Source organism: Nothobranchius furzeri, chromosome 3 (genome assembly GCF_043380555.1).
Source record: "Nothobranchius furzeri strain GRZ-AD chromosome 3, NfurGRZ-RIMD1, whole genome shotgun sequence".
Taxonomy (NCBI): Eukaryota; Metazoa; Chordata; class Actinopteri; order Cyprinodontiformes; family Nothobranchiidae; genus Nothobranchius; species Nothobranchius furzeri.
The window spans coordinates 89,124,106-89,145,375 of NC_091743.1; the positions used below are offsets into that span (position 1 = coordinate 89,124,106).

General features: G+C 45.3%; 1 protein-coding gene and 1 long non-coding RNA gene across 5 annotated transcripts in view; one reads left to right on the forward strand and one right to left on the reverse strand.

Annotated features, from left to right (window-relative positions):
• dock11 (dedicator of cytokinesis 11) overlaps positions 1-21,270 on the reverse strand; it is a 129,646-nt gene that overhangs the window by 53,292 nt on the left and 55,084 nt on the right. For 3 of the 4 annotated variants that reach the window (XM_054736296.2, XM_054736303.2, XM_054736313.2), the window contains exons 19-32: positions 18,749-18,841; positions 17,409-17,532; positions 16,310-16,422; positions 16,114-16,197; positions 15,942-16,031; positions 14,519-14,640; positions 12,519-12,588; positions 11,764-11,886; positions 10,587-10,658; positions 7,198-7,344; positions 7,026-7,109; positions 6,003-6,114; positions 5,809-5,847; positions 123-304 (exon numbers count right to left, since the gene is read on the reverse strand). In XM_054736296.2, coding sequence (XP_054592271.1) covers positions 123-304; positions 5,809-5,847; positions 6,003-6,114; positions 7,026-7,109; positions 7,198-7,344; positions 10,587-10,658; positions 11,764-11,886; positions 12,519-12,588; positions 14,519-14,640; positions 15,942-16,031; positions 16,114-16,197; positions 16,310-16,422; positions 17,409-17,532; positions 18,749-18,841 — 1,455 coding nt within the window. The remainder of the gene's footprint in view (positions 1-122; positions 305-5,808; positions 5,848-6,002; positions 6,115-7,025; positions 7,110-7,197; positions 7,345-10,586; positions 10,659-11,763; positions 11,887-12,518; positions 12,589-14,518; positions 14,641-15,941; positions 16,032-16,113; positions 16,198-16,309; positions 16,423-17,408; positions 17,533-18,748; positions 18,842-21,270) is intronic. The other variant, XM_054736311.2, reaches the window with a different exon arrangement.
• On the forward strand, positions 2,850-3,200 carry LOC129157198 (uncharacterized). Its single transcript, XR_008560527.2, has 2 exons — positions 2,850-2,930; positions 3,050-3,200. It is a non-coding gene; the product is annotated as an uncharacterized lncRNA (long non-coding RNA).

Consider the following 21,270-nt stretch of genomic DNA (forward strand, 5'->3'; position numbering starts at 1 on the left):
TTTAAAAGCAAACAATAGGCGTTCCATTTCTAAAAACACACTAAGAATGAGAGGAGAATGGCAGTATGATAATTATTACCTCTAGGTAACATTTAACACGTTGCTCTCCAGGTCTTCCTCACCTTGAACGCTGTGTAGCGATCATCTATGGCGTGTTTAATGAGCAGGTTCTTCAGAACGCTCACGGCCAGCTGTCGGACTTCAGACCCCCGCTGCAAGGCCTCTGCCACCTCTCTGAACAGCAGGCCCAGCAGGAAGTGGTTACGGCAGTACTCCTCCGTCAGGCTGAACTCCAGATTCTGTTCTGTAAGTATCGGTACATCCCCACGCGTTAACGGGCGCCCCCCTGCACAGGTTTTCATTTGGTTATAATGAGTTATCTTAAAAAGGATGTAAATCCTGTCTCGGTTCTAAGATTTTACGTGTCAGTGAAAAATTAAAAGTGGTCTGGACCAGCTTTATTTTTAAGTTGGCAAAAGAAAACTCTGACGTGCAACTGAAGCAAAGTCATCAGTGTCCAACTTAAGAGCAAAAACATCATTTCAGGTGATGCTAACTAAATGCCAGTTATTAAATACAGGCCTGTGTTAAACTGGAAAGCATCCATAATGGTCTTAGACAGGCGATGGTCACTGCCGAGTCAGGATTTAGGGTTAAAATTGGTTTAGGGTTCAACATTCTTTGAAAAACAAACCAACAATATCATCCTAATGAGTGGAAGTAAAAGGCATGACGGGCCGATCAACAAACTTAGAAAAAGCCTCTTCTCTTCATAGCATTTAAAAAAAACTTGTATCAAAACTTTTTGATACAAAAGCTGACTTTCCAATTCAATTCAATTCAATTCAAGTTTATTTATAAAGCGCCAAATCACGACAAGAGTCGTCTCAAGGCACTTCACATAATAAACATTCCAATTCAGGTCAGTTCATTAAGCCAATCAGAAATAATGTTTCCTATATAAGGAACCCGGCAAATTGCATCAAGTCACTGACTAGTGTCAGTGACTATACAGCAATCCTCATACTAAGCAAGCATGCAGCGACAGTGGAGAGGAAAATTCCCTTTTAACAGGAATAAACCTCCAGAGAATCCTGGCTCAGTATAAGCAGCCATCCTCCACGACTCACTGGGGATGGAGAAGACAGAGCACACACACACACACACACACACACACACACACACACACACGCACGCACGCACGCACGCGCACACGCACGCACACTCGCAAAGACTAGTAATGTGTCTGTAGTTATATTGTGATGTCTTAGTAAATATTCTATTTACTGGAACAGACACAAGATTCTTATCTGAGGTCATGAGAATATCATTTGTAACTTTCACTAATGCAGTTTCAGTGCTGTGATACTCTCTAAAACCAGACTGAAATTCCTCAAACAGAGCATTGGTGTTTAAATGCTCACATACTTGGATGGCCACTATTTTCTCCAGGACTTTGGATAAAAATGGAAGGTTAGATATTGGTCTATAATTCATTGGGTCATCCTGATCCAGAGAAGGCTTCTTAAGTGAAGGTTTGATTAAAGCAACCTTAAAATCTTGTGGTACATACCCATTTACTAAGGATAGATTGATTATATCTAGAATGGGGGCAGTAACCAAAGGAAATGCATCTTTAAATAAATTGGTTGGGATTGGATCCAAAATGCAAGTTGAAGGTTTAGATGAAGCTAATATTTTTGATAACTCTGAAAGCTCAACTGGATCAAACCGGTTCAAGCACAGATGAGGTTCTAATGCCATCTCTGAAGCTGCCTCACTTACTGAGGAAGAAGAAATCGCATTAGGGAGGATGCTAAAGATTTTGTTTCTAATAGAATTAATTTTACTTGTAAAAAATCCCATGAAGTCATTGCTGCTGAGGGCTAAGGGAATAGATGGCTCAGAGCTATGATTCTGTGTAAGTTTAGCAACTGTACTGAAAATAAATTTAGGATTATGCTTATTCTCCTCAATTAATGCTGAAAAATAAGCAGTTCTAGTTTGTTGAAGCTTATTTTTATAAAGCACAAAACTATTTTTCCAGGATAGGTAGGCCTCCTCATGGTGCGTAGAGCGCCATGTTCTCTCCAATTTCCTAGAGTTTTGTTTTAAGGCTCGTAAATGAGAATTAAACCAAGGAGCCAACTTCCTGTCCCTAATTACCTTCTTTTTTAAAGGGGCAACATCATCTAATGCCACACGTAAAGAGGAATTAACATGATGAACTAAGGCATCAAATTTGTGAGGGGCTAGAACTGAGAATATTGCCCTCTGCTACGTTCCTCTGAGATGCTGAGGACAAGATGGATCCTCATCAGGATCCTCATCCTGGCACCAAAACACACTACCGTTCCCAGTGACCTGACACCCATTAGGCGTCTGACTAACCCCTCCTTTCCACCGGAGCCGTCAGCAGCGCGTCTCAGGAGCAGCATGTCGCGGCCCTTACGGGCCGGTTCTATTTTCTACGCGCTACGCCTCTGAAACGGGTCGAGTTCGACATTTTTGAGTAAGGTCTAGCTGCAGAAGTAGCCCCGGCCAAACACGCCCCTATGTACAAAACATGCGTGCATGTACGAAGACGAGAACTCGCATGCGTGTTGCAACAGATGGAAATGACGGTTCTGGTAAAGACAGATTTATGTTTTTACAACTTGCGAAGATTTTGTACTAGAAATTTGAACGTTTAAGACATAGTTTGATAGATAGCGCATTCGTAATTTTTTTCTGAAACACTTTTATATAAAATTAAATATTATTGGCAGTGGGGGAAGACATCATGGACACAAATTTTTTATATAATTTTTAATGGGCTACATGCAAGCCTTTTGGCCAAAATAAACCTAACAATAGGCTGTTTATTTGACCGTTTATGACTCCTCATCTAATAAGCAGCAAACTCACGACGGCATTGTGGCAGCCCGGAGGTATTCTACAAACACAAGAACAGTGCTAATGCCTATATGTATTGTTTTCACATTGTTTATGACCGCCTCTACGTGTGAATGTCATTTTTACTAATTGCTATTTATCTTTGTCTCATTAGTGAGAGGCAGCTGATGTCCTATGCCATGGAACTGCTCATATACTCGGAGAAATTCAGAAAAGCTCTGGACTCATCTCATTGTGTGGACATTTTTATTTTTTATTTTTCGAAGGTTTTTGTAAGGCCAATAAAAGTTGTTGCTGGGCGTTTCTTTTGTCTGAACTTTTTTTCTAAAGCCAAACTTTTCTGCTTTTGTGTTTACAGCATATTCTTTACAGATTAGTGTATGGTCAATATCAGTTTACTAGTCTTGTGAATTGTATACTTAATGCAAAGTATTTTAGTAATTTCTAAATCAATACATACGAACTAGCTACAAGCTAACCTGAAGCAAACCCAAAGCTAACGCGGAGGTGGAAGCTAAGCGAACGGAGGTAGCAACCTAGCTACAACCGGAGTTAACTGTGCACAACACCAGAGCTTCTGAGTCAGAGTTACGCCGGGCTGACCGCTGGGTAAAACCGGGTGGAACACAGAGGTCTCCGAGACCTCCACAAGCCGGCAGCCGCACAGCAGACAAGCGCCGCTGCGATCTGAGATGCGCAGAGTTGCCGCTGGGGAGAACCGGGTGGAAAGGTTTCCATCCCAGAGCTCCACAAGCCGTCAGCCCGCGCAGCAGACAGAAGCCGCGATCAGACAGAGATGGACCGAGCTGCGGGGAGAAACAGCCGTCATTCCGGGTGGAAAACATCGGTCTCCTGAGAGCTCCACAAGGCGATAGTCGGAACCCAGCTCCACCAACATGTTATATTTCAACCCATTTTCTAAAGTGCAGCATTATGTTAAATGCACTGGGTTTTACCCTATTACATTTAAATGTCATGGTTAAACAGTACATGTTAAAATCTAAGCTCAGCTCAGCAGTGACCTAAAATACATAAATATAATTTTACTTACCGAAAAAAATGAAGTGGAGACTCCTTGGACGCTCTATTAGTGCAAATAATGCCACAGCAAGTCATTTTGTCCAACAATTGCACAAAAATATCCAAAAAGAATACACACACACAGAGACTCAAAATCCTGGAGCAGTTTCCAGGCCAGACCGAGGCTCTACTGAGGCCTTTCCACGGAGCTAGCTCTGTGGTCACGTGGGTCTGATGCTCATTAATTATACAGAATTTTAGGCTTTTAATAAACTTAAACAGAAGAGTGAGAAAAAAATTCACCCCCCTCAGAGTTGTCATGAGTGTAAACTAGATCATTTAAACCAAAAACATGTTTTGGTACCAGGCTGTAAACATGTTTATTTCTGCTGTGAAATTGGTATTTTTAACATGGGAGTCAATGAGGATTTGCTCGCTTCTGATACCAGCCCCTAGTGGATGAGGGTGGAACTGCAGTTTTTCTTACTTCCGGGTTGGCCTCAATTTTAAAGCCGCATTGTGGGGGCTTGGTCCAAACCCACAACTTCAGTAACCAGTAATTGAGTTTTTATTTTCAGTTATTGCTTGTGGCTGTAAAAGTAAGCCCCGAAGAATTGTAAGTGGAAGAAGTTGGCCTGCAGGTGCCGCTGAAGTGCAATGGCATAAGGATGGGCCCCACCCACCCAGCCCAGCAACTACTCACCCTCCTTCCTTCAGGTAGAAGACTGAGCAGCCTTAAGCTTGGTTTATGCTTGACGCATTCACTTTCCGCTTGGTGATGCGGCTCGCGGATGGAACGCGCTTCACAACTCGCAGCGTTTATGGTTCGTGCGGCTCGTCTCTGCGGTGAGCCAATATTCTCCCAAACTGTAGGGGGCAGCATGGAGCTCTACGGCATGCATCCAACACTACACCATAGTAGAAGTAGAAATTACTGTTTACAACATGGCATTCCAGCATTTTTAACAGCGTCCTCGTCTTTTCCGACAGTGCGAGCTATTTCTCTCCAAGAATTATTAACAACATGTTGATCACGGTGATCTCTGAGAGCTGAATCTTACAAATGTCTGTATTTACGAACCTCTGCCATACTAGTTCTTGCCGGTCCGCCATGTTTTTCTGCGTCCGACCGTCCGCGTGGTTAGAAAATTTCCTAGGTGCGTGGTGCGGAAAGTTTAGGCCGTGCGGAGGCGCGGTGGAGGGGCGTGGTTGTTAAAATGACGCAATTTTGCCGCGCTGAGCCGTGCGAACCTCGCAGACGCGTCAAGTTTTCTTTTACCAACCTTTATTAAGGTCCAGATAGTAAGCAGGATGTTTGTTTCTCCTGATACTTATGGCCTTTGACCTTTAAGCTATCCTCTACCGTTTTTTTTTACCAGATTGGTACAGTAGACTGGTCCAAGTAACACATTTAGTTCTCTCGTGTCTCTAACAGGCTGATGGGAAGCTGAAATGAACTGATCAAAATCAGGAACAGCGTCCGCTAGAGTAGTTATCTAATTGGACAAAAGCTGCACATTACTTCCTTTCAACATTAACATGATGCTACAGATTTAGAACTTAGCTATAAGAATCAGACAGAAGCAGAGACAACCGCAGCTCCTTGAAAGACGGCTTTCTTCTCTTTACAAATCAATTAGGCAGCAAGAAAACAGGAGCCGATTCCCAGAACAGCAGCACTCTTCTCTACAGCACTACGGCCCAACGGCAGGCGCAGGAAGCAGGAGTGAGAGAGGCACGGATAAACCACTGAGTACAGGGCGAGTGGGGGGGGGGGGGGGGGGGGGGGGGCTGACGGCGGCTGGAAGGGTTGATGTCAGTCGAAAAAAAGAGGTCATGAGCGAAGAGTTTGCAAACGGTTGCAAATGTTAGAAAGACGTGGGCGTCACATACCTACAGGGCCAAAAATCTCCGTCGCGTACGGAATTATATCTAACCATAAGACACACACACACACAAAAGAGGGGAGGTGAAAATAAAGAGATGTGGGCTAAAGAGGACCAGGATCAGTGTAGAGGGTGCCGATTGGAAGGAAACGTGACCCACTCAGCTTGCATGTTTGTGGTCAAAAGTATTTAGTCACTCACCTTGCACTCGCTGCAGCTTGGTGCGCCCAAACGCCATGGGCAGGTTCAGAGGGATGAAGTGCTCGTGGTTACACACCGTCATCAGGAACTCAAACTTTATTTCTGTCAACACCTGCAGTGAGAACACATGGCCGACACATGGGGTTTGCACGCAAAGATTCACATTTCTGCCACCAAACAGCCAAAACGAATGAGAGTGAAGCAGCGGTCTCCGTCCACCTGTGGCTGTTTTCATTTGTTAGTTGAATGTGGAGTCCACAGAGGAAGGCTGTGAGAGAAACAAATCAGAAAGGAGCTTCTCAGCGCATCCCGAGACCGCGTTGGTCTGGTTGGGATTTTGGTCGAAGAAAAAGGAGTTTGGATCCATTTATGCTTAGTGTGTCACAGTTTGTGTGTGTGTGTGTGTGTGTGTGTGTGTTGTCACGGTAACCGGTGTAGTGGTAAACCCCAGTAAAAAAGTTGACAATAATAATAACCGTCTTGTTTTTTAAAAACTATATTATCTCGGTGGATTACCGTGGCTGCGGTGTAGGCGCGGTGACCCTTACCAGCCACCGTATCATCTGCTGAAGTTGCCGGCGGCACATGCGCACTTTGTTGTTTACAACCAAAACTTTCTTGAAGATAAAGCTGAAATAATGGCCAAAGGAGGAGACGGCAGCGCTCAGGACATTTATTATCCCTCAAAGAAGACAAAGTGGGAAGTACGGGCATCTTTTGGATATGTGAAGAATGCCGAGGGACAGCTGATAGAAGACGGCTATCCTGTTTGCAGCACGTGCAGAAAAAGTGTCTGTGAAAGGCAGCAACGCTTCAAATCTCAGATAATTTTGGTCACAATAACCGTGAGGTTACATTTTCACACCGTGACAACCCTAGTGTGTGTGTGTGTGTGTGTGTGTGTGCGTGCGTGCATGGGTGTGTGCATGGGTGTGTGTGTGCGTGCATGTGTGTGTGTGTGTGCATGGGTGTGTGCATGGGTGTGTGTGTGTGTGTGTGTGCCCTATACTTTAACAGGGTTACCTTGGGGTCTTTGAGACTGAAGTGGCTCATGTAGTGGTTGATCAGTCCGAACGCAAAACCTCTGTTCATGAACGTCAGACACCTCTGAGGTGAGGGGGAGACAGAGAGAGAGAATGGTTTAGATGCTGCAGGGATCTATAACACCAGAGGTTTCCATCAGAGGTACTCAGACCTTGATGAAACCTGCCAGGGCCAGGTTGACGCTCCGAGCTTCCTCCGGGATTTCTCCGTGTCGGATGGTGATGTGAGGCATGATGGACAGAACCAGGGACTGCAGCGCCTGGTGGAAGCTGTCCGGGAAACGCTGAGGCCGCGGCATCTGCAGAAATGATCAATGATTCGTTATTTACATTGATCTGATGTCCTTACTCAGGAAAAAGTTTTAATGAGCCTCAGCTGAGACTTTTCCCCTAATTTCTGACCTTCTAGCAGCTTAAACCCAATTTTTTTATATGATGACAAGACTTCTTGTAATCCTAAACATCAAAATCACATTCAAGCACTTTCAAATGGACTCCTCATGATTTCACAATTCACAACAGGGGTTATTTACACATGATCCATCCACTTTCATCCGCTTATCCGGAGTTGGGTGGCGGGGGCAGTAGCCTAAGACGAGAGGCCCAGAGTTCCCTCTCCCCAGCCACTTGGGCCAGCTCCTCCAGGGAAATCCCAAGGCGTTCCCTGGCCAGGTGAGAGACATAGTCCCTCCACCGTGTCCTGGGTCTACCTTTAGGTCTCCTCCCGGATGGACGTGCCCGGAAAACCTCACCAGGGAGGCGTCCAGGAGGCATCCTGACCAGATGCCCGAGTCACCTCAACTAGCTCCTCTCGATGTGGAGGAGCAGCGGGTCTACTCCGAGCCCCTCCCGAATGACCGAGATTATCACCCTATCTCTAAGAGAGAGCCCAGCCACTCTTCGGAGAAAACTCATTTCGGCCGCTTGTATCCGCAATCTCGTTCTTTCGGTTATTACCCGAAAGAACCGGGTAGTCACTGGGGGCGACGGTGGCACAGGAGTTAAGAGCTCGCCCTGTAATCGGAAGGTTGCAGGTTCGAGCCCTGCTCAGTCTGTCGCTGTCGTTGTGTCCTTGGGCAAGACACTTAACCCACGTTGCCTGCTGGTGGTGGGCGGAGGGACCGGTGCCGCCAGTGCTCGGCAGCCTCGCCTCTGTCAGTGCGCCCCAGGGCAGCTGTGGCTACATTGTAGCTCATCCCCACCAGTGTGTGAATGTGTGTGTGAATGGGTGAATGACTGATTGTGTTGTAAAGCACCTTGGGGGGTTCCAGGACTCTAGAAGGCGCTAAATCAAATACAGGCCATTCACCATTCATGGGAGACCCCCGCCAGGAAAGTTGACCTTTGAGCAGGGTTGATGGTTTATCCCGTGAGGTCCATGTGGCAGGGGTGAGGAGTGAGCACCACCTCACCCCTGCCACATGGACCTCACGGGATAAACCATCAATCCTGCTCAAAGGTCAACTTTCCTCACGGGGTCACACATGAAGACAGTGGGAGGGTTAAATTAGACCTTCAAAACCTTAGAAACAGCATGTTAGCATTTGACCATTTTTAAGGATTTCAAGCACCCTGCAAACAGCAAAGGCTAATTATAAATGGCCCCGTAACAGAAGTTTGAGTCTCAGCAGATTAGCGAACATGAAACCACCGAGCTTACCGAAACTGTAACCGTTTATCACCGGTGCCGACTTTGTATTCGTTAAATCACAAAAATATCTATATCAGGTCCAATTGATGACTTTGATGCTGGAGTTTTAAATTATGATCATTTTGTTTGGAAAATTATGAATTTTAATCACTTTTGTTTAATCCTATAAAACAACTTCAGTCACCTCTGTAAGACAAATCGGTAGCATGTTTACTCCAAAGTAAGTAAAGTAAAGTAAAGTAAAACTTTATTTATAAAGCACTTTTCACAGATAAAATCACAAAGTGCTTCACGACATACATAAAAAGGCAAAACAGGACAGGTGCACAAGGTCAACTTACATAACAGCTCGTCTAAATAAAAGTGTCTTCAGCTGCTTTTCAACAGAATCAACCGAGTCGGCCACACGAAGGAACAAGGGCACGGCGTTCCTAAGTCTGGGAGCTACAGCTTGAAAGGACAGGTCCCCTCTAGTTTTAAATCTGGTCTTAGGGACCTTCAGTCGGTTCTGACCCGAGGACCGTAGCGTGCGGCCAGAAGAGTGAGGCATTAAAAGGTCTGATAAATATTGGAGCTTGTCCATTAAAAGCTCTAAAAGTCAAAACTGAAATTTTAAAATCAATCCTAAACTCGACCGGTAGCCGACGTAAAGAAGGTAAAACCGGTGTTATGTGAGTCCTTCTGTTGGTTCCTGTTAAAAGCCTTGCTGCAGCGTTCTGGACCAGCTGGAGACGACTGACATCTGATTTGTTAAAACAAGTAAAGACAGAATTACAGTAATCTAAACGAGAGGAAATAAAAGCATAGATAATCATCTCCAAGTCCCATTTTGAAGTAAAAGCTCTCAATTTGGAAATGTTTCTCAAATGATAAAAGCAGTTTTTTACTAAATGTTTTGAGTGGCAGCTCAGAGACATGGACTGGTCAAACAGAACACCAAGTTTCTGAGACTGGTCTGGACCGGGGAGCTCAGGGAACCGAGGTGTTGTTGGATTAAAAGCACTTTCTGTTCAGGAGCGATGATCAGTGTTGCTTGAGTTCAGCTGAAGACAGCTGATGGCTAGCCTGTCCTTAATACGCTCAATGCAATCAAGTAGATCAGCTAACTTGTTCAACTCTGCGTCCTTGAAAGAGCGGCACAGTTGAATGAAAAAGAGGAGTTGACATTAACAAGCTGTTGCTTCTCATATCCAGAGTTCATCTGGAGGAACCAGATCTAGGACAGCTGGACGAGAGCCAGCTCTCGTCGCACGCACAGTCAGTTTGTTTGAGCATGACACATCTATAAAGGTGTGTGTGTGTGTGTGTGTGTGTAGATTTTCTTTATCCAACATTGCCATGTATCTCAGTCAACAAGGAAAAACCTGGCTCAGTCCGTTAGCGATCAGAGTGCAATGTGAGTGACTCTTAGCTGCTAAAACATCAAAACTGAACTCAAATTCCAGAAAAATGAGTGAATTTCTGCCATTTTTGTGTTGGAAATATCAGTTAGCTGTGGTGGCCACCATGCACTGGATGCACATTTCAGGATTACATTCATAGAGTGTCACTACACTGTTCAGTGGTTTATGAGGTGTTTGCTGACAAGAGAAAAAGCAACTGTTTACGTGGTGAAGCACAAACTGTGTGTGGATATTTCACTTCAATGATTTCAACATTCAAACAGGAAGATAAAGTTGATGCTAAAGCTTTTGCTGTCGGCCATCTTCAGCTACGCTGCGGTGCCGTTTGTTATCATCCAGATAAGATCCAGACCCCTGGCATCACAGCAAGATGTCCACAGATTCATCACCCATCCTAAAGCCTTCAGTCTGAGGCTCGTTTCTGTAGCATCGCAGCGTGAGAGTTCCACACCAGAAAAGGGCACGGCTGTCTGAACCAAACACCAACCTTCATGCGGTTTTCCGCTTGCAGGAACTGGGCCATAGACTTTGCCATGGTTTCAAAGAAGAACCAGGAATACTGGAGACAGAAACATCAAGAGTTACAGCTCATCTACACAGAATTCCTGAGAAAACACCCCCTGGATTCACCGCAGTCGGTGCTGATGATGAGGAAAACGTCATGGGGCAATCATGCAGAGCAGGCAGCTACATGCTGAAGGATTTTCTCTTACTGTGGACACACACACACACACACACACACACACACACACACCAGTGTTTCCCTTACATAGGCGTAGCCGTGGCGGGCCGCCACGGCTGAAATGCCACCACCACGCCTACAAGATCCCAAGTTTTATTGACTTTTTTTTTTGTTTTTGTGCCGTTTCCCGAAGAAGCAGCGGGAACTGCTGTGTTGTTGCCCGTGACGACAGCCGGCAGGCAGCAAGGAGGAGGAGGAGGCAGGGCAGGGTGGTTACAGCTAGGGATGAGCCGCGGATAAAGCATTTTTGACTAATTTGAGCATGAAACGAGTGTAAAACTTGTAACTATCTGTAATCGTGCTGAAGGAAAATCCTCATTGGGTAACGGTAACGCATCTTGATGTTCTTAACACATAAATTAAATCAAAGATATTGGTCAATAATGCCAAATATGTACATTTGTGTTTCAGTCATTTTTATACTGGCTTAAAAATACTTAATTAAGTCTACTAAGCAGGGGTGTAGAAGGTGTTTAACAGGGCCAGCCCAGAAATGGTCTTGGTTTAATATAAAGGGGGGGGGGGGGCAGAAGGAGATGTTTGTCCAGATGACAAGAAATATTAAATGCCAAACCTCCCTGCAAAGTGTGTCACTCAGAGTTTAAAACAGAAATTATTCTTGTGCAAATATTGGTGTATTCACCGTTAATACCAGTTATTAAAATGCAGCAGTTGCTGGATTGGTGCTGTTCAAAGTGGAGTGTGTCTAATAAACCAATAATAACATAAAGGTGAGACGCGTCAGAATTCCCCCACCACCACCACAGCTGGAAAGATTCCTGGGGGAAACACTGCATGCGAGCACACACACACACACACACACACACACACACACACACACACACACACACACACACACACACACACACTTCCTGCTGCTAAAGAGAAGTCTGCCCCCTGCTGTCCAGCTGATGGAACGCACCTTAAACAGCTTGTTGCTGGTATTGAAATCTGCTGTTTGCTTGAGAATCGCTGTTATAGCGGTGGCCAGCACCTCGTGGGTGGTCGCTGAAGCAGAAGACGGGGTACTGGTCAGAAAGACGTACTGAAAAAAATAAAAATAAAAAACATTTATGAGATTTGTGATTGTAAAGATCAACTTCACTTATATTTTAACACATTAGCTGTGGTCTCTAGCAGGAATAATTGTCTTAAGTGAAGCGAGCCGGATCAGAGTTGAGCAGAAAAAAATAAAACAGGATTTGGAATTTTATTTCCTGATATTTTTACATCTCGCCTCTGATTGGCTAACAGAAACATGCCTCCACCACTGACGCTGATGTTTTATCTCCACAAATAACACAAGCCTGAAGGAGTTCTGCTGTGTGGTGGAGTTGCTATTGCTAACAGTTAGCTTCTGCTAGCCGAGACGTCCTCTGCCATTTCCTGGACATTAAACCAACAACAGTCTCCCCCGTCGTGAGTCAGGAGGTGAGTCCGCGTTAATTCCAGTGTGACGTAGATTTGTTAGGCGTTTTAAATCTGCCTGCTTTTTATCAGGTGTTAAAGCAGGAGGCATGTTGAGCCTGCATGACGAATTCAGAGTGACCGATTCTAAACGGAAATAATAAAATGTTGTTCTTTTGTGACGCTGATCTTTAAGAAAACTTAAACTTGTTTGAAAGCTTTTCTCAAAGGAACTTAAATGAGTTCATTTAAATTGTGTTGGTAGGTTACCTTTACAAAGGAGCGTAGGTAGTGGTCTAGTCCTTCCTCGTGACACTTGGACACTATATGTATGATCACACTGAAACACAGGGGTAGAAAACATTCACAGAAATGCTTCTTTACGTTTTTCAGACGACATTTAACTCTGTGGATCATTAACGGTCGTCAGAATAAGTGGAAAAGGTTCATGCTAAAGACCGCCACAATGGTAAGTTTTTGATCATGAACCTGTTTAAGGTCAAAAGTCAGATGTTGTCCTTCAGGAAGTCTGCTAGAAAGCTAACTTCATGGTTCCATCAGGTACACGTGGTCCAGGTCCTGAAGCACCAGGGGTCTCATTCATCAAGCTGACAGAAGACATCTCTCCACTGGTTGCCCGTGCAGTTCAGGATAAACTTCAAAATGATGCTTCTCACTTACAAATCCTTGAACCATCAAGCTCCTCCATATCTGTGTGAACTGGTCCATTACTACAACCCGCCGCGTGCTCTCAGGTCTGAAGATAAGCTCCTCCTAGCTGTTCTGAATGCTCGTTTAAAAAGCCGTGGAGAAAGGGCTTTCTCTGTCTGTGCACCCAAGCTGTGGAACGCATTACCACTGCTAGTGAGGCTAGCACCAACAGCTAGCATTTTTAAATCACGCCTGAAAACTCACTACTTCAACCTAGCTTATACCACATAATTATAGACCTCACTGACATCTGCACTGTTTAAAAATGGACTCCACAACTATCGACTTCCGTACTATTGAGGTTCTTTTTTAAAATGTTTTTCTAATTTTTATTCTCCCTGTGTCTTATTGATTTTTAGCTGTTATTTTTGGGAATTTTGTTGTATTTCCTTTTTATCTTTTATCTGTGTTCGACATGTTTGTATAACGCCGGTTTAATTAACCAACATTTTTAGTGTACAGCGCCTTGTTTGGTTGTAATGCCTTGTGAATGCGCTTTATAAATAAAATTGGATTGGATTGGAAGCTGGCTTACGCACAAAACGGGGTTGGAAAACTGCGTAAGCAACTTTCCACGCAAACTTTGGGATTTATGAAAGAAAACTTAGTGGAAAAATGTTCACAACTTTAAGTTGACTAAGGACCCGGCTTACACACATGTTGGACATGGAGAGCACCTGCAGTGCTGCTGCTGAGAAGATACAATTATGAAATCCTGCAGCATTATCACTTGTACCGCTTCGTTTTCACACAGAACATGCCCCCCCACACACACACACACACACACACACACACACACACACACACACACACAGCCTGAAGCGCAGACTACGGAATGCAGAATATCAGCAGGGGGACAGATTGAGACAGAACATCATGTGTCTGTGTGACAGTGTGTGTGTCCTGTCACTGTGACCTGACTGATCATGCGCCCTGGCTACTTGGACAGGGGCGATGTCCGTTTGACTGACTGGTTAGCGCGCGCGACTCACCCGGGAGTCTGGGGATCGAAGCCCGATCGGACCACGCCACAGATCTTCCTGCAGAACTCACAGCATCGACGGCTTCAGCAACGCTGTGCCACTCCGTGGATTTTCTCCTTTCATTTCTCCACCTCACCCACAGGTACCTCAACTTCTGCTTCTACGAAATTGCGCTTCCTTGATCTACGGCGGCCGTCGTTAATGGCGGAGCGCTGCAACGAGCCGGCTTCTGTGTACGACATCCACAAGGCACTTCGCATCGACCATTTATGGCAGAAAGTGGGCGCGGTGAGGGCGGGATGGGATCCAGAAACACCCGAGAACATTCCTAGGTAGTTTCTGATCTATAAAGCGGAGATTGCGTGAAGCTCCATGTTTGATAGATCACAAACTTACTTGGCACAAGTACATTTTTTTTGATGAGCTTAATTACGGTTTTAGGAAGGATTCTACGCCATGTTTGATAAACGAGACCCCAGACCATCACGCTAGCCTTTTATTATTACAGTATAAACGTACGCATCTGCATTTCCTCACCAATACCAGAAACCTCGTCCAAACAAGGAAACAACTGACCGTAGGGAGTTAACGGCAATCTCATGAGCATCTTTGGTGGCAGCCGTGAGCACCTCAAACAGCTGCATCAGCACCGTCGGTAGGAAAGTGATGATGACATGAGTCTCCATGGCGTGCAGGCACTAGAAGATGAATGATTACAGGAAGTCATGCGTCAAAATCTCTAAACTACACGTAAAGTAAGAACACAGACCTCTTAAACAATGAGCGGACAACTACGCTATGGTTACCAGATATGACCTCCAGCTGGAGACTACGAGCAGATCTGAGGGACATTCCAGACCTGTGGATGGGGCTCCTGGCCAGACCTCCAGCCATGTAGCAGTAAAATTGCCAGTTATACTAAATTCATAACATTTAAACAAGAATTTCTGCCCGTTAGTCTGCTATATCATAACTATATATAACAATATTGTAATAGCTGTGTGATGGTTTGGTTGCAGGTGAGCTTGTGTTGCATTTTTTTCCCGTTCCCAGTGGTCCGTAGGTTGTCGCTATCATTTTTATCTGCATCAACGTTGATGTCTTCCTAGACGGTTCAGTGCTGCTACTGCTGGAAGATAGAGATTCCCAGAGGAACCTTCCCGAGGGATCAACAGTTAATGTGAGTTCTGCTTATCCTGGTCCAGGTTGAGGGTCAGAAGCCCTACCAGGGGAGCAGACTGGTCTGTTCCCAGCCAACTCCATCAGTGACATGTAGGAGGGCTTGGACTCTCTCTCAGGCCCGGATTCACTACACTGGTCTTTGTGGATTCAGCTTCGGCCTGATTCATGAGGCCCTCACAAGAGGGAGATGTTTACACACACACAGGTGTTTCAGCTCGTTTTTGGGAGGTGCTGAAGCACCCTTAAGGTCAAGTCTGAGGCCCTGTCCACACGTAGCCGGAGATCTGCCAAAACGTAGATATTTTTCTACGTTTTGGCCTGTCATCCACACGAAAACGGAGTTTTTTCACACGAAAACGGATCTTTTTAAAAACTCCCGCCAAAGTGAAGATCTGCGTTTTCTCCGTTTTGGGTGTCTGCGTGTGGACAGACAAAACCGGAGTTTTAAGGTCCGCAACGTCACTTTCCGCGACAAAAAATGCTGACATCACGTGTGCGACCTGTGTTTACACTAGAAGACAGCATGGATGCCCTCAGAGCTGCGCTCGCTTTATCAATGGTCCAAGCGCTTTCTGCTTGTTTGTTTTTGCAAGAGGAATTACTGCTCCTTGTGGAAGACCACAGACGAAGGACGAGGTTAAGAACGGGGGAAGTACTGCCGCCTACAGGTCTGGCATGTCCTTAACAACGTATTTATCCGGGTACGTGTGGACAGTTTTTTTTTAAAACGCGGTGGTGTGGATGCAAGTTTTTGGAGAGGCGGATATTCGTTTTTAAAAAACCCGGCTACGTGTGGACTAGGCCTGATATGTCTCACTTTAAGGTATTTGATGAGTTCTGCCGTGTTTCCCTCTGATGCCGTCTCCATCAGCTGGCAGTGCTGGAAGAACTTATGCAGATGGAGGTCCTGAGGAGAAAACAAATCTGGAAAATCATCCCAACGCTCCGTATTTTACTGCTGCTGCAGTTTCTCCGTTCAGACCAATCACCTGAGGATAGATTGTTGATGCTACGTGGCTCCTCACTCTGAACAGCGGCTTGGCGTTTTCTACCCACTTAAGGTCTGGTTGAGACTGGTCAAACAAAACACAGGTTAGAATTATTAGATCATTGCTGGGGACTTTGTTTTTACGCAGCTTCTACATTCGACACATGAAGTGTTGGTTAGAGAGAGCATGGACGCACCTTCCGGCTCTCCTGACAAAGATACCCGGTAGGTAACACAGCAGCGACAGGTAGCTGCAGCTCTGATGACTGCATCCTTCCATCCTTGAGCAAAGGCATCCATGAGTAGCCCACTGGGACACAAACAGATAAATACATAGTGTTTGGGTGAAACCCGTCATTAATAAGAATGTAAGAAAATGTCAATTATGGCAATATATCGTGATATTTTCCTCAGCAATATTATATCGATATTCAAAAGCTGTGTATCTAATTTTTGGAAGAATTTACATAGAAACATTTGTTTTTCTTTTCTTGTGGTGCAATTCAAACGCCGACCACCAGTTGGCAGCAGCAGGGTATCTGCAGGTTTAAGGGAGCCAAATTTAAGACCTTTTTGAGGCCACTTTGACCAAATTTAAGCTATTTTTAAGTGAAATTTAAGCTATAATTTCCAGCTATAGCCTGGAAACGGTGCTAACCACGTCGCAAACGTGGGATTAGCCATCCAGTTACCATTAAACTTGCACTTCCCCATGGCGCAAGCTCCCACTAGCTTAACCAGCTAACGTGCTCATCTAAAAATAGCCCCCTTTCACAACCAACTGAAGGTGTACGGTTCCGCTTACGCCAACATCGTACACAAAAAATGCTGAACACTAACTAGAAATTCACGAAAATTCTATAGAAATAAAAGAATCTTGTTTATTGGGTCTAAGGGAATTTAAGACCTTTGGAAACTGTATTTAAGAATTATTTGTAATTTTTAAAGATTTTTAGGGCCTTAAATGTAGAAAAGCTAATTTAAGACGTTTTAAGGACCCGTGGATATCCTGAGCAGTGTGTAATGGATTTTGTTTCTACCACTGAAATGTAAATCCCTCTGTTATGGTTAAACATGTTAAGTATCAGTTTGGACTGTTTATTGAATTTTCCTATAATAAATTTAGTCTAAAAAAATCACCAATATCGTCTGACTGAATGTATCGCAATATACCGTGATATATTGTATCGTCTCCCCTGTATCGTAATACATATTGTATCACCAGAATTTCACCAGTACACATCCCTAACCATTAACATCTATCTCATTAATCCATCATTTGAGGACCGGACTCACCCAGACATTCCACTCCCTCCTTCTTCTTGCTGCTGGCCTTGCTGCTGGACTCGCAGCTAATGTGGTAGAAGGAGAAGAGAATGTGGTGCTTCTCGTGCACGTGGACTGGCAGCTCGATCTTAACCTGGACACGGGAGGACAGAATCTTTGTTTTACCACGGCTCCTCGTCGGGAATCGGCCCCGAAGCCTGAAACGCAGCTCTGCGTTCGGTTTGGTCGTTTCCTCCGCGGCGCAGCCGACGTCAGGAGCTAAACGCTTCATCCGACACCAGATTTACCAAAACAGGAGAATATCTTTGACAGCACTACCCTGATTGTTCCTCTTTGTGTTCACACACAGCTGTATGCTCCAGAGCAGCAAAGTGACTAAATATTACATATAAAACAAACTCCACACAAATCTGAGTCACCTGGTCTGGTGTTGAGCGGTCCTCCTCGTCTGCCAACAAAAGGAGCGCTCTAATGGCCGAACAGAACAAGCTGAGAAGCTTTCATGCTCCAAACTGCTCATTTTTAGTGTTTTACAACGAATGAAGTGAAACGTGGATCACTGATGACGTTTGAGTGAAAATAACATCAAACAACAGCAGATTTCTTGATTCTGACAGCATGAAGTATTTGAGGACTTTACTAATAATAACTGACCTTTAAACCTCCGTCCCCATCATAAACGTCCAGTTACGGTTTTTCTGAGTGACCAGCTAACGTGGGGCTGAGACGAGGCTCCTCCACTAGGGGGCAGCAACAGTTAGGAGATTATTGCTGGTTTTATCACAGGAAATGAGAGCAGCTGCTTCTGAAGCTGAAGCTAACACACATCTGTTAACCAACCCCGTCGTCCTGACGACACCATTAACTATCTGCTGCTTTCATTCTTTCTGCAAGTAATTAGATAAATACTCCTTCCTGTACTACGTCTGAACAGTCGAGGCCTTTTAAAGGGATTTTTCCTCTCGTGGAAGAGGAATAATGGAAGGAAACTCCCCAGTGGGAGAGTGGATGATGCCGGTGGAGGTAAAGCCTGCTGATGAGGGTGTTTAAGATCCGAGTCTGTACCCGTTACCGTGTAGATCCCCTTCACCCCTCCACACGTGTCCCTCCTGTTCCCCTCTGAGCTCCTGGCTCCTGTGTGAGTTCACGGCTCTGTCTGGATTTAGGAGATAATCACACCTGACTGGGAATTTCACTAGTCACCCTAAACTTTGATCCTTTTACAACAATCTACGTGGTTTTTGAGGAACTTTTGCCAGCATCGTGTTTTTAGGGGTTTGTTCCACATGAAGTAGCTTAAAAGTCACATAAAAGGCAAAAAGAAACAAAAAATAAACGTCTGGTCTGACCTCCTCGTAGAACTCCGGGCTCTGGTTGTGGTGGAGGACAGCTGCGTAGGCGCTGCTGGTGAAGAGTGAGTCTCCCGGCTTGCCGTAGATGCACTAAATGTTAGATAAAAAGCACTTCATCAGTTTTAGAACGCGGGTTGTTTTAAGATTGCTGTGAGTGATCCGTGGTCAACCAAAGACCTCCAGAAACAAACTGTTTATCAAACTAAGAATTACAAATAATTTAGTGTAATGTTCCAGAAGTGTTTGGGTCAAATTACACAACAGCACCACAGCTGAGCTTCTTTACAGCAAAAACACTCAGTTTGATTCCACATGGAACAAATGATATTTAGCACATGAACCCAAAACTAGACTCTGAGGAAGAGCGGCATCAACAACCGGGTAGACGACAGCAGACGCCCGAGCTAAAACTATAAAGCTTTTAGAAACAATCTTGTCACAAGCTGTGAGAAACCAGACTTACAAACGCTAAAGTGACCTGATGCAACAGTGGCAAGTTGCTCCTCCTACCACTGCTATGCAGACGACACCCAGCTCTATCTGTCATTCCCACCGGACGACCACACTGTCTCTGCACGAATATCAAATTGTCTCTCTGACATATCAAGATGGATGAAATCCCACCATCTCCAACTCAACCTCTCTAAAACTGAACTACTTGTCATCCCAGCAAAACCATCCACACAGCACAATATCTCAATCCAAAATGACTTCCTATCTCTGGCTCCTTCAAAGGCAGTTCGAAATCTGGGTGTTGTGATTGATGAACACCTGACCTTTAAAGATCATGTTCCCTCTGTTGCCCGTTCATGCCGCTTTGCGCTGTACAACATACGAAAGATCAGACCATACCTAACACAACATGCCACCCAGCTCCTGGTGCAATCTACTGTCATCTCCCGCCTCGGTTACTGCAACGCCCTTCTAACCGGTCTTCCAGGCTGGACTGTGAGACCTCTTCAAATGGTCCAGAACGCAGCGGCGCGTCTGGTCTTCAACCAGCCTAAAAGAGCACACGTCACCCCTCTGTTCATTGAGCTCCACTGGCTACCGCTAGCAGCACGCATCAAATTCAAATTGCTAACACTAGCATACAAAGTCCGAGATGGTACGGCTCCCATCTACCTGAATCCTCTTGCAAAGGCTTAAGTCTCGGCCCGGCCGCTCCGGTCATCACAGGATGGTCGGCTAGCAGTGCCTACACCACGCTCAGGACAATCCAGACTCTTCTCATGCATCGTTCCACAAATGTGGAATGACCTTCCTAACACTACCAGAACAAGGGCTTCCTTTTCAATTTTCAAGAAACTCCTGAAGACCCTGCTCTTCAGAGAGCATCTTCTTAACTAGCACCCTCCCTGCACCCGTCCCCCCCCCCTACCGTCCACTCCTTGTTCCCTCCTCTCCATGACTGATGTCAATGTTGTTGTTGTTAGCCTCAAGGGCAACATGCCGATTATCACTTGTAAGTCGCTTTGGACAAAAGCATCTGCTAAATGCATAAATATAAACATGAATAATGCATCTTCAAAAATCTGCTTCATGAACAAGGCCATAGGACTGCTTGTTCACCCAAACCTCCACAGCAGCTCTTCTCTGTTCCATCAGCTGCTCGTGGTCTTGTGGTCAGCAGCTCTGAAGACTGTTGACATCATGGAGCTCACTGTAACTTGGGAGGACGCCATGGAGGCACGAGAAACCGAGGTACGCAGAACTTGCAGCTGAAGCACAACGAGGCTGCCAAGACAAAGGTTCGCCCGCTCGAGGACTCACAGCCACCATTACGACATCAAGACTGCTATGTGACCTTGTTGTGCGGGGTCAGGGTGATCGGCGGGAGGGGAGGGACCTCTCCAGAGCTGCTGGAAGAGGCAGCCGGCGGCGCTGATCCCACAGAGTCCAAGCTGCAGTTCTTTTTTATGCAAGCAGCAGTTGTGACTTCTAGTCTGCAGTGCTGTAGGAGCCATGGACACGGAAACGGGATCCGGGATAAGTAGAGGACGATCGCGTCTCCGGACCTCCATTACACTACGATGTGCCTGAGAAGGTTTCTCCTCAACAAAAAGCCGAAGCAGAGAAAAATCCTTTTCACCTGTGTGTGTTTTCAGACTGTTTCTTAGTTTCCTCACGATTATTTACAGATAAATGGAAGTCTCGTTTTTAAACAAGCAGAAAAGCTTAAAACTGTGGTTTGCTTCCTGGTTCGGCCTCTTTGATACGATCGGCTGAGCAGGAGCTGCTTTTAGGAGCGGCTCTGTGGGAAAAATCAAACCTTTCCAACGGGACAAAAGTGATTCAGGTCAGGACGTTTCTTCTGAGGAGCGACACAGAAGAGTTTAGGTGTGTTCTGACGGCTTAAAACTGTAATTAGGATCCGTCCATCAGCTTTACTGAACAGTAATGAGATGCGCTGGCCACAACGGGGATGGAGATCTGTAGCCAGCTGACTGATCAGAACCAGAGCTGCACTGGGACCAGGCGAACCCAGAAGACGGAGGGGGAAGGCGTTTGTGCAGTGA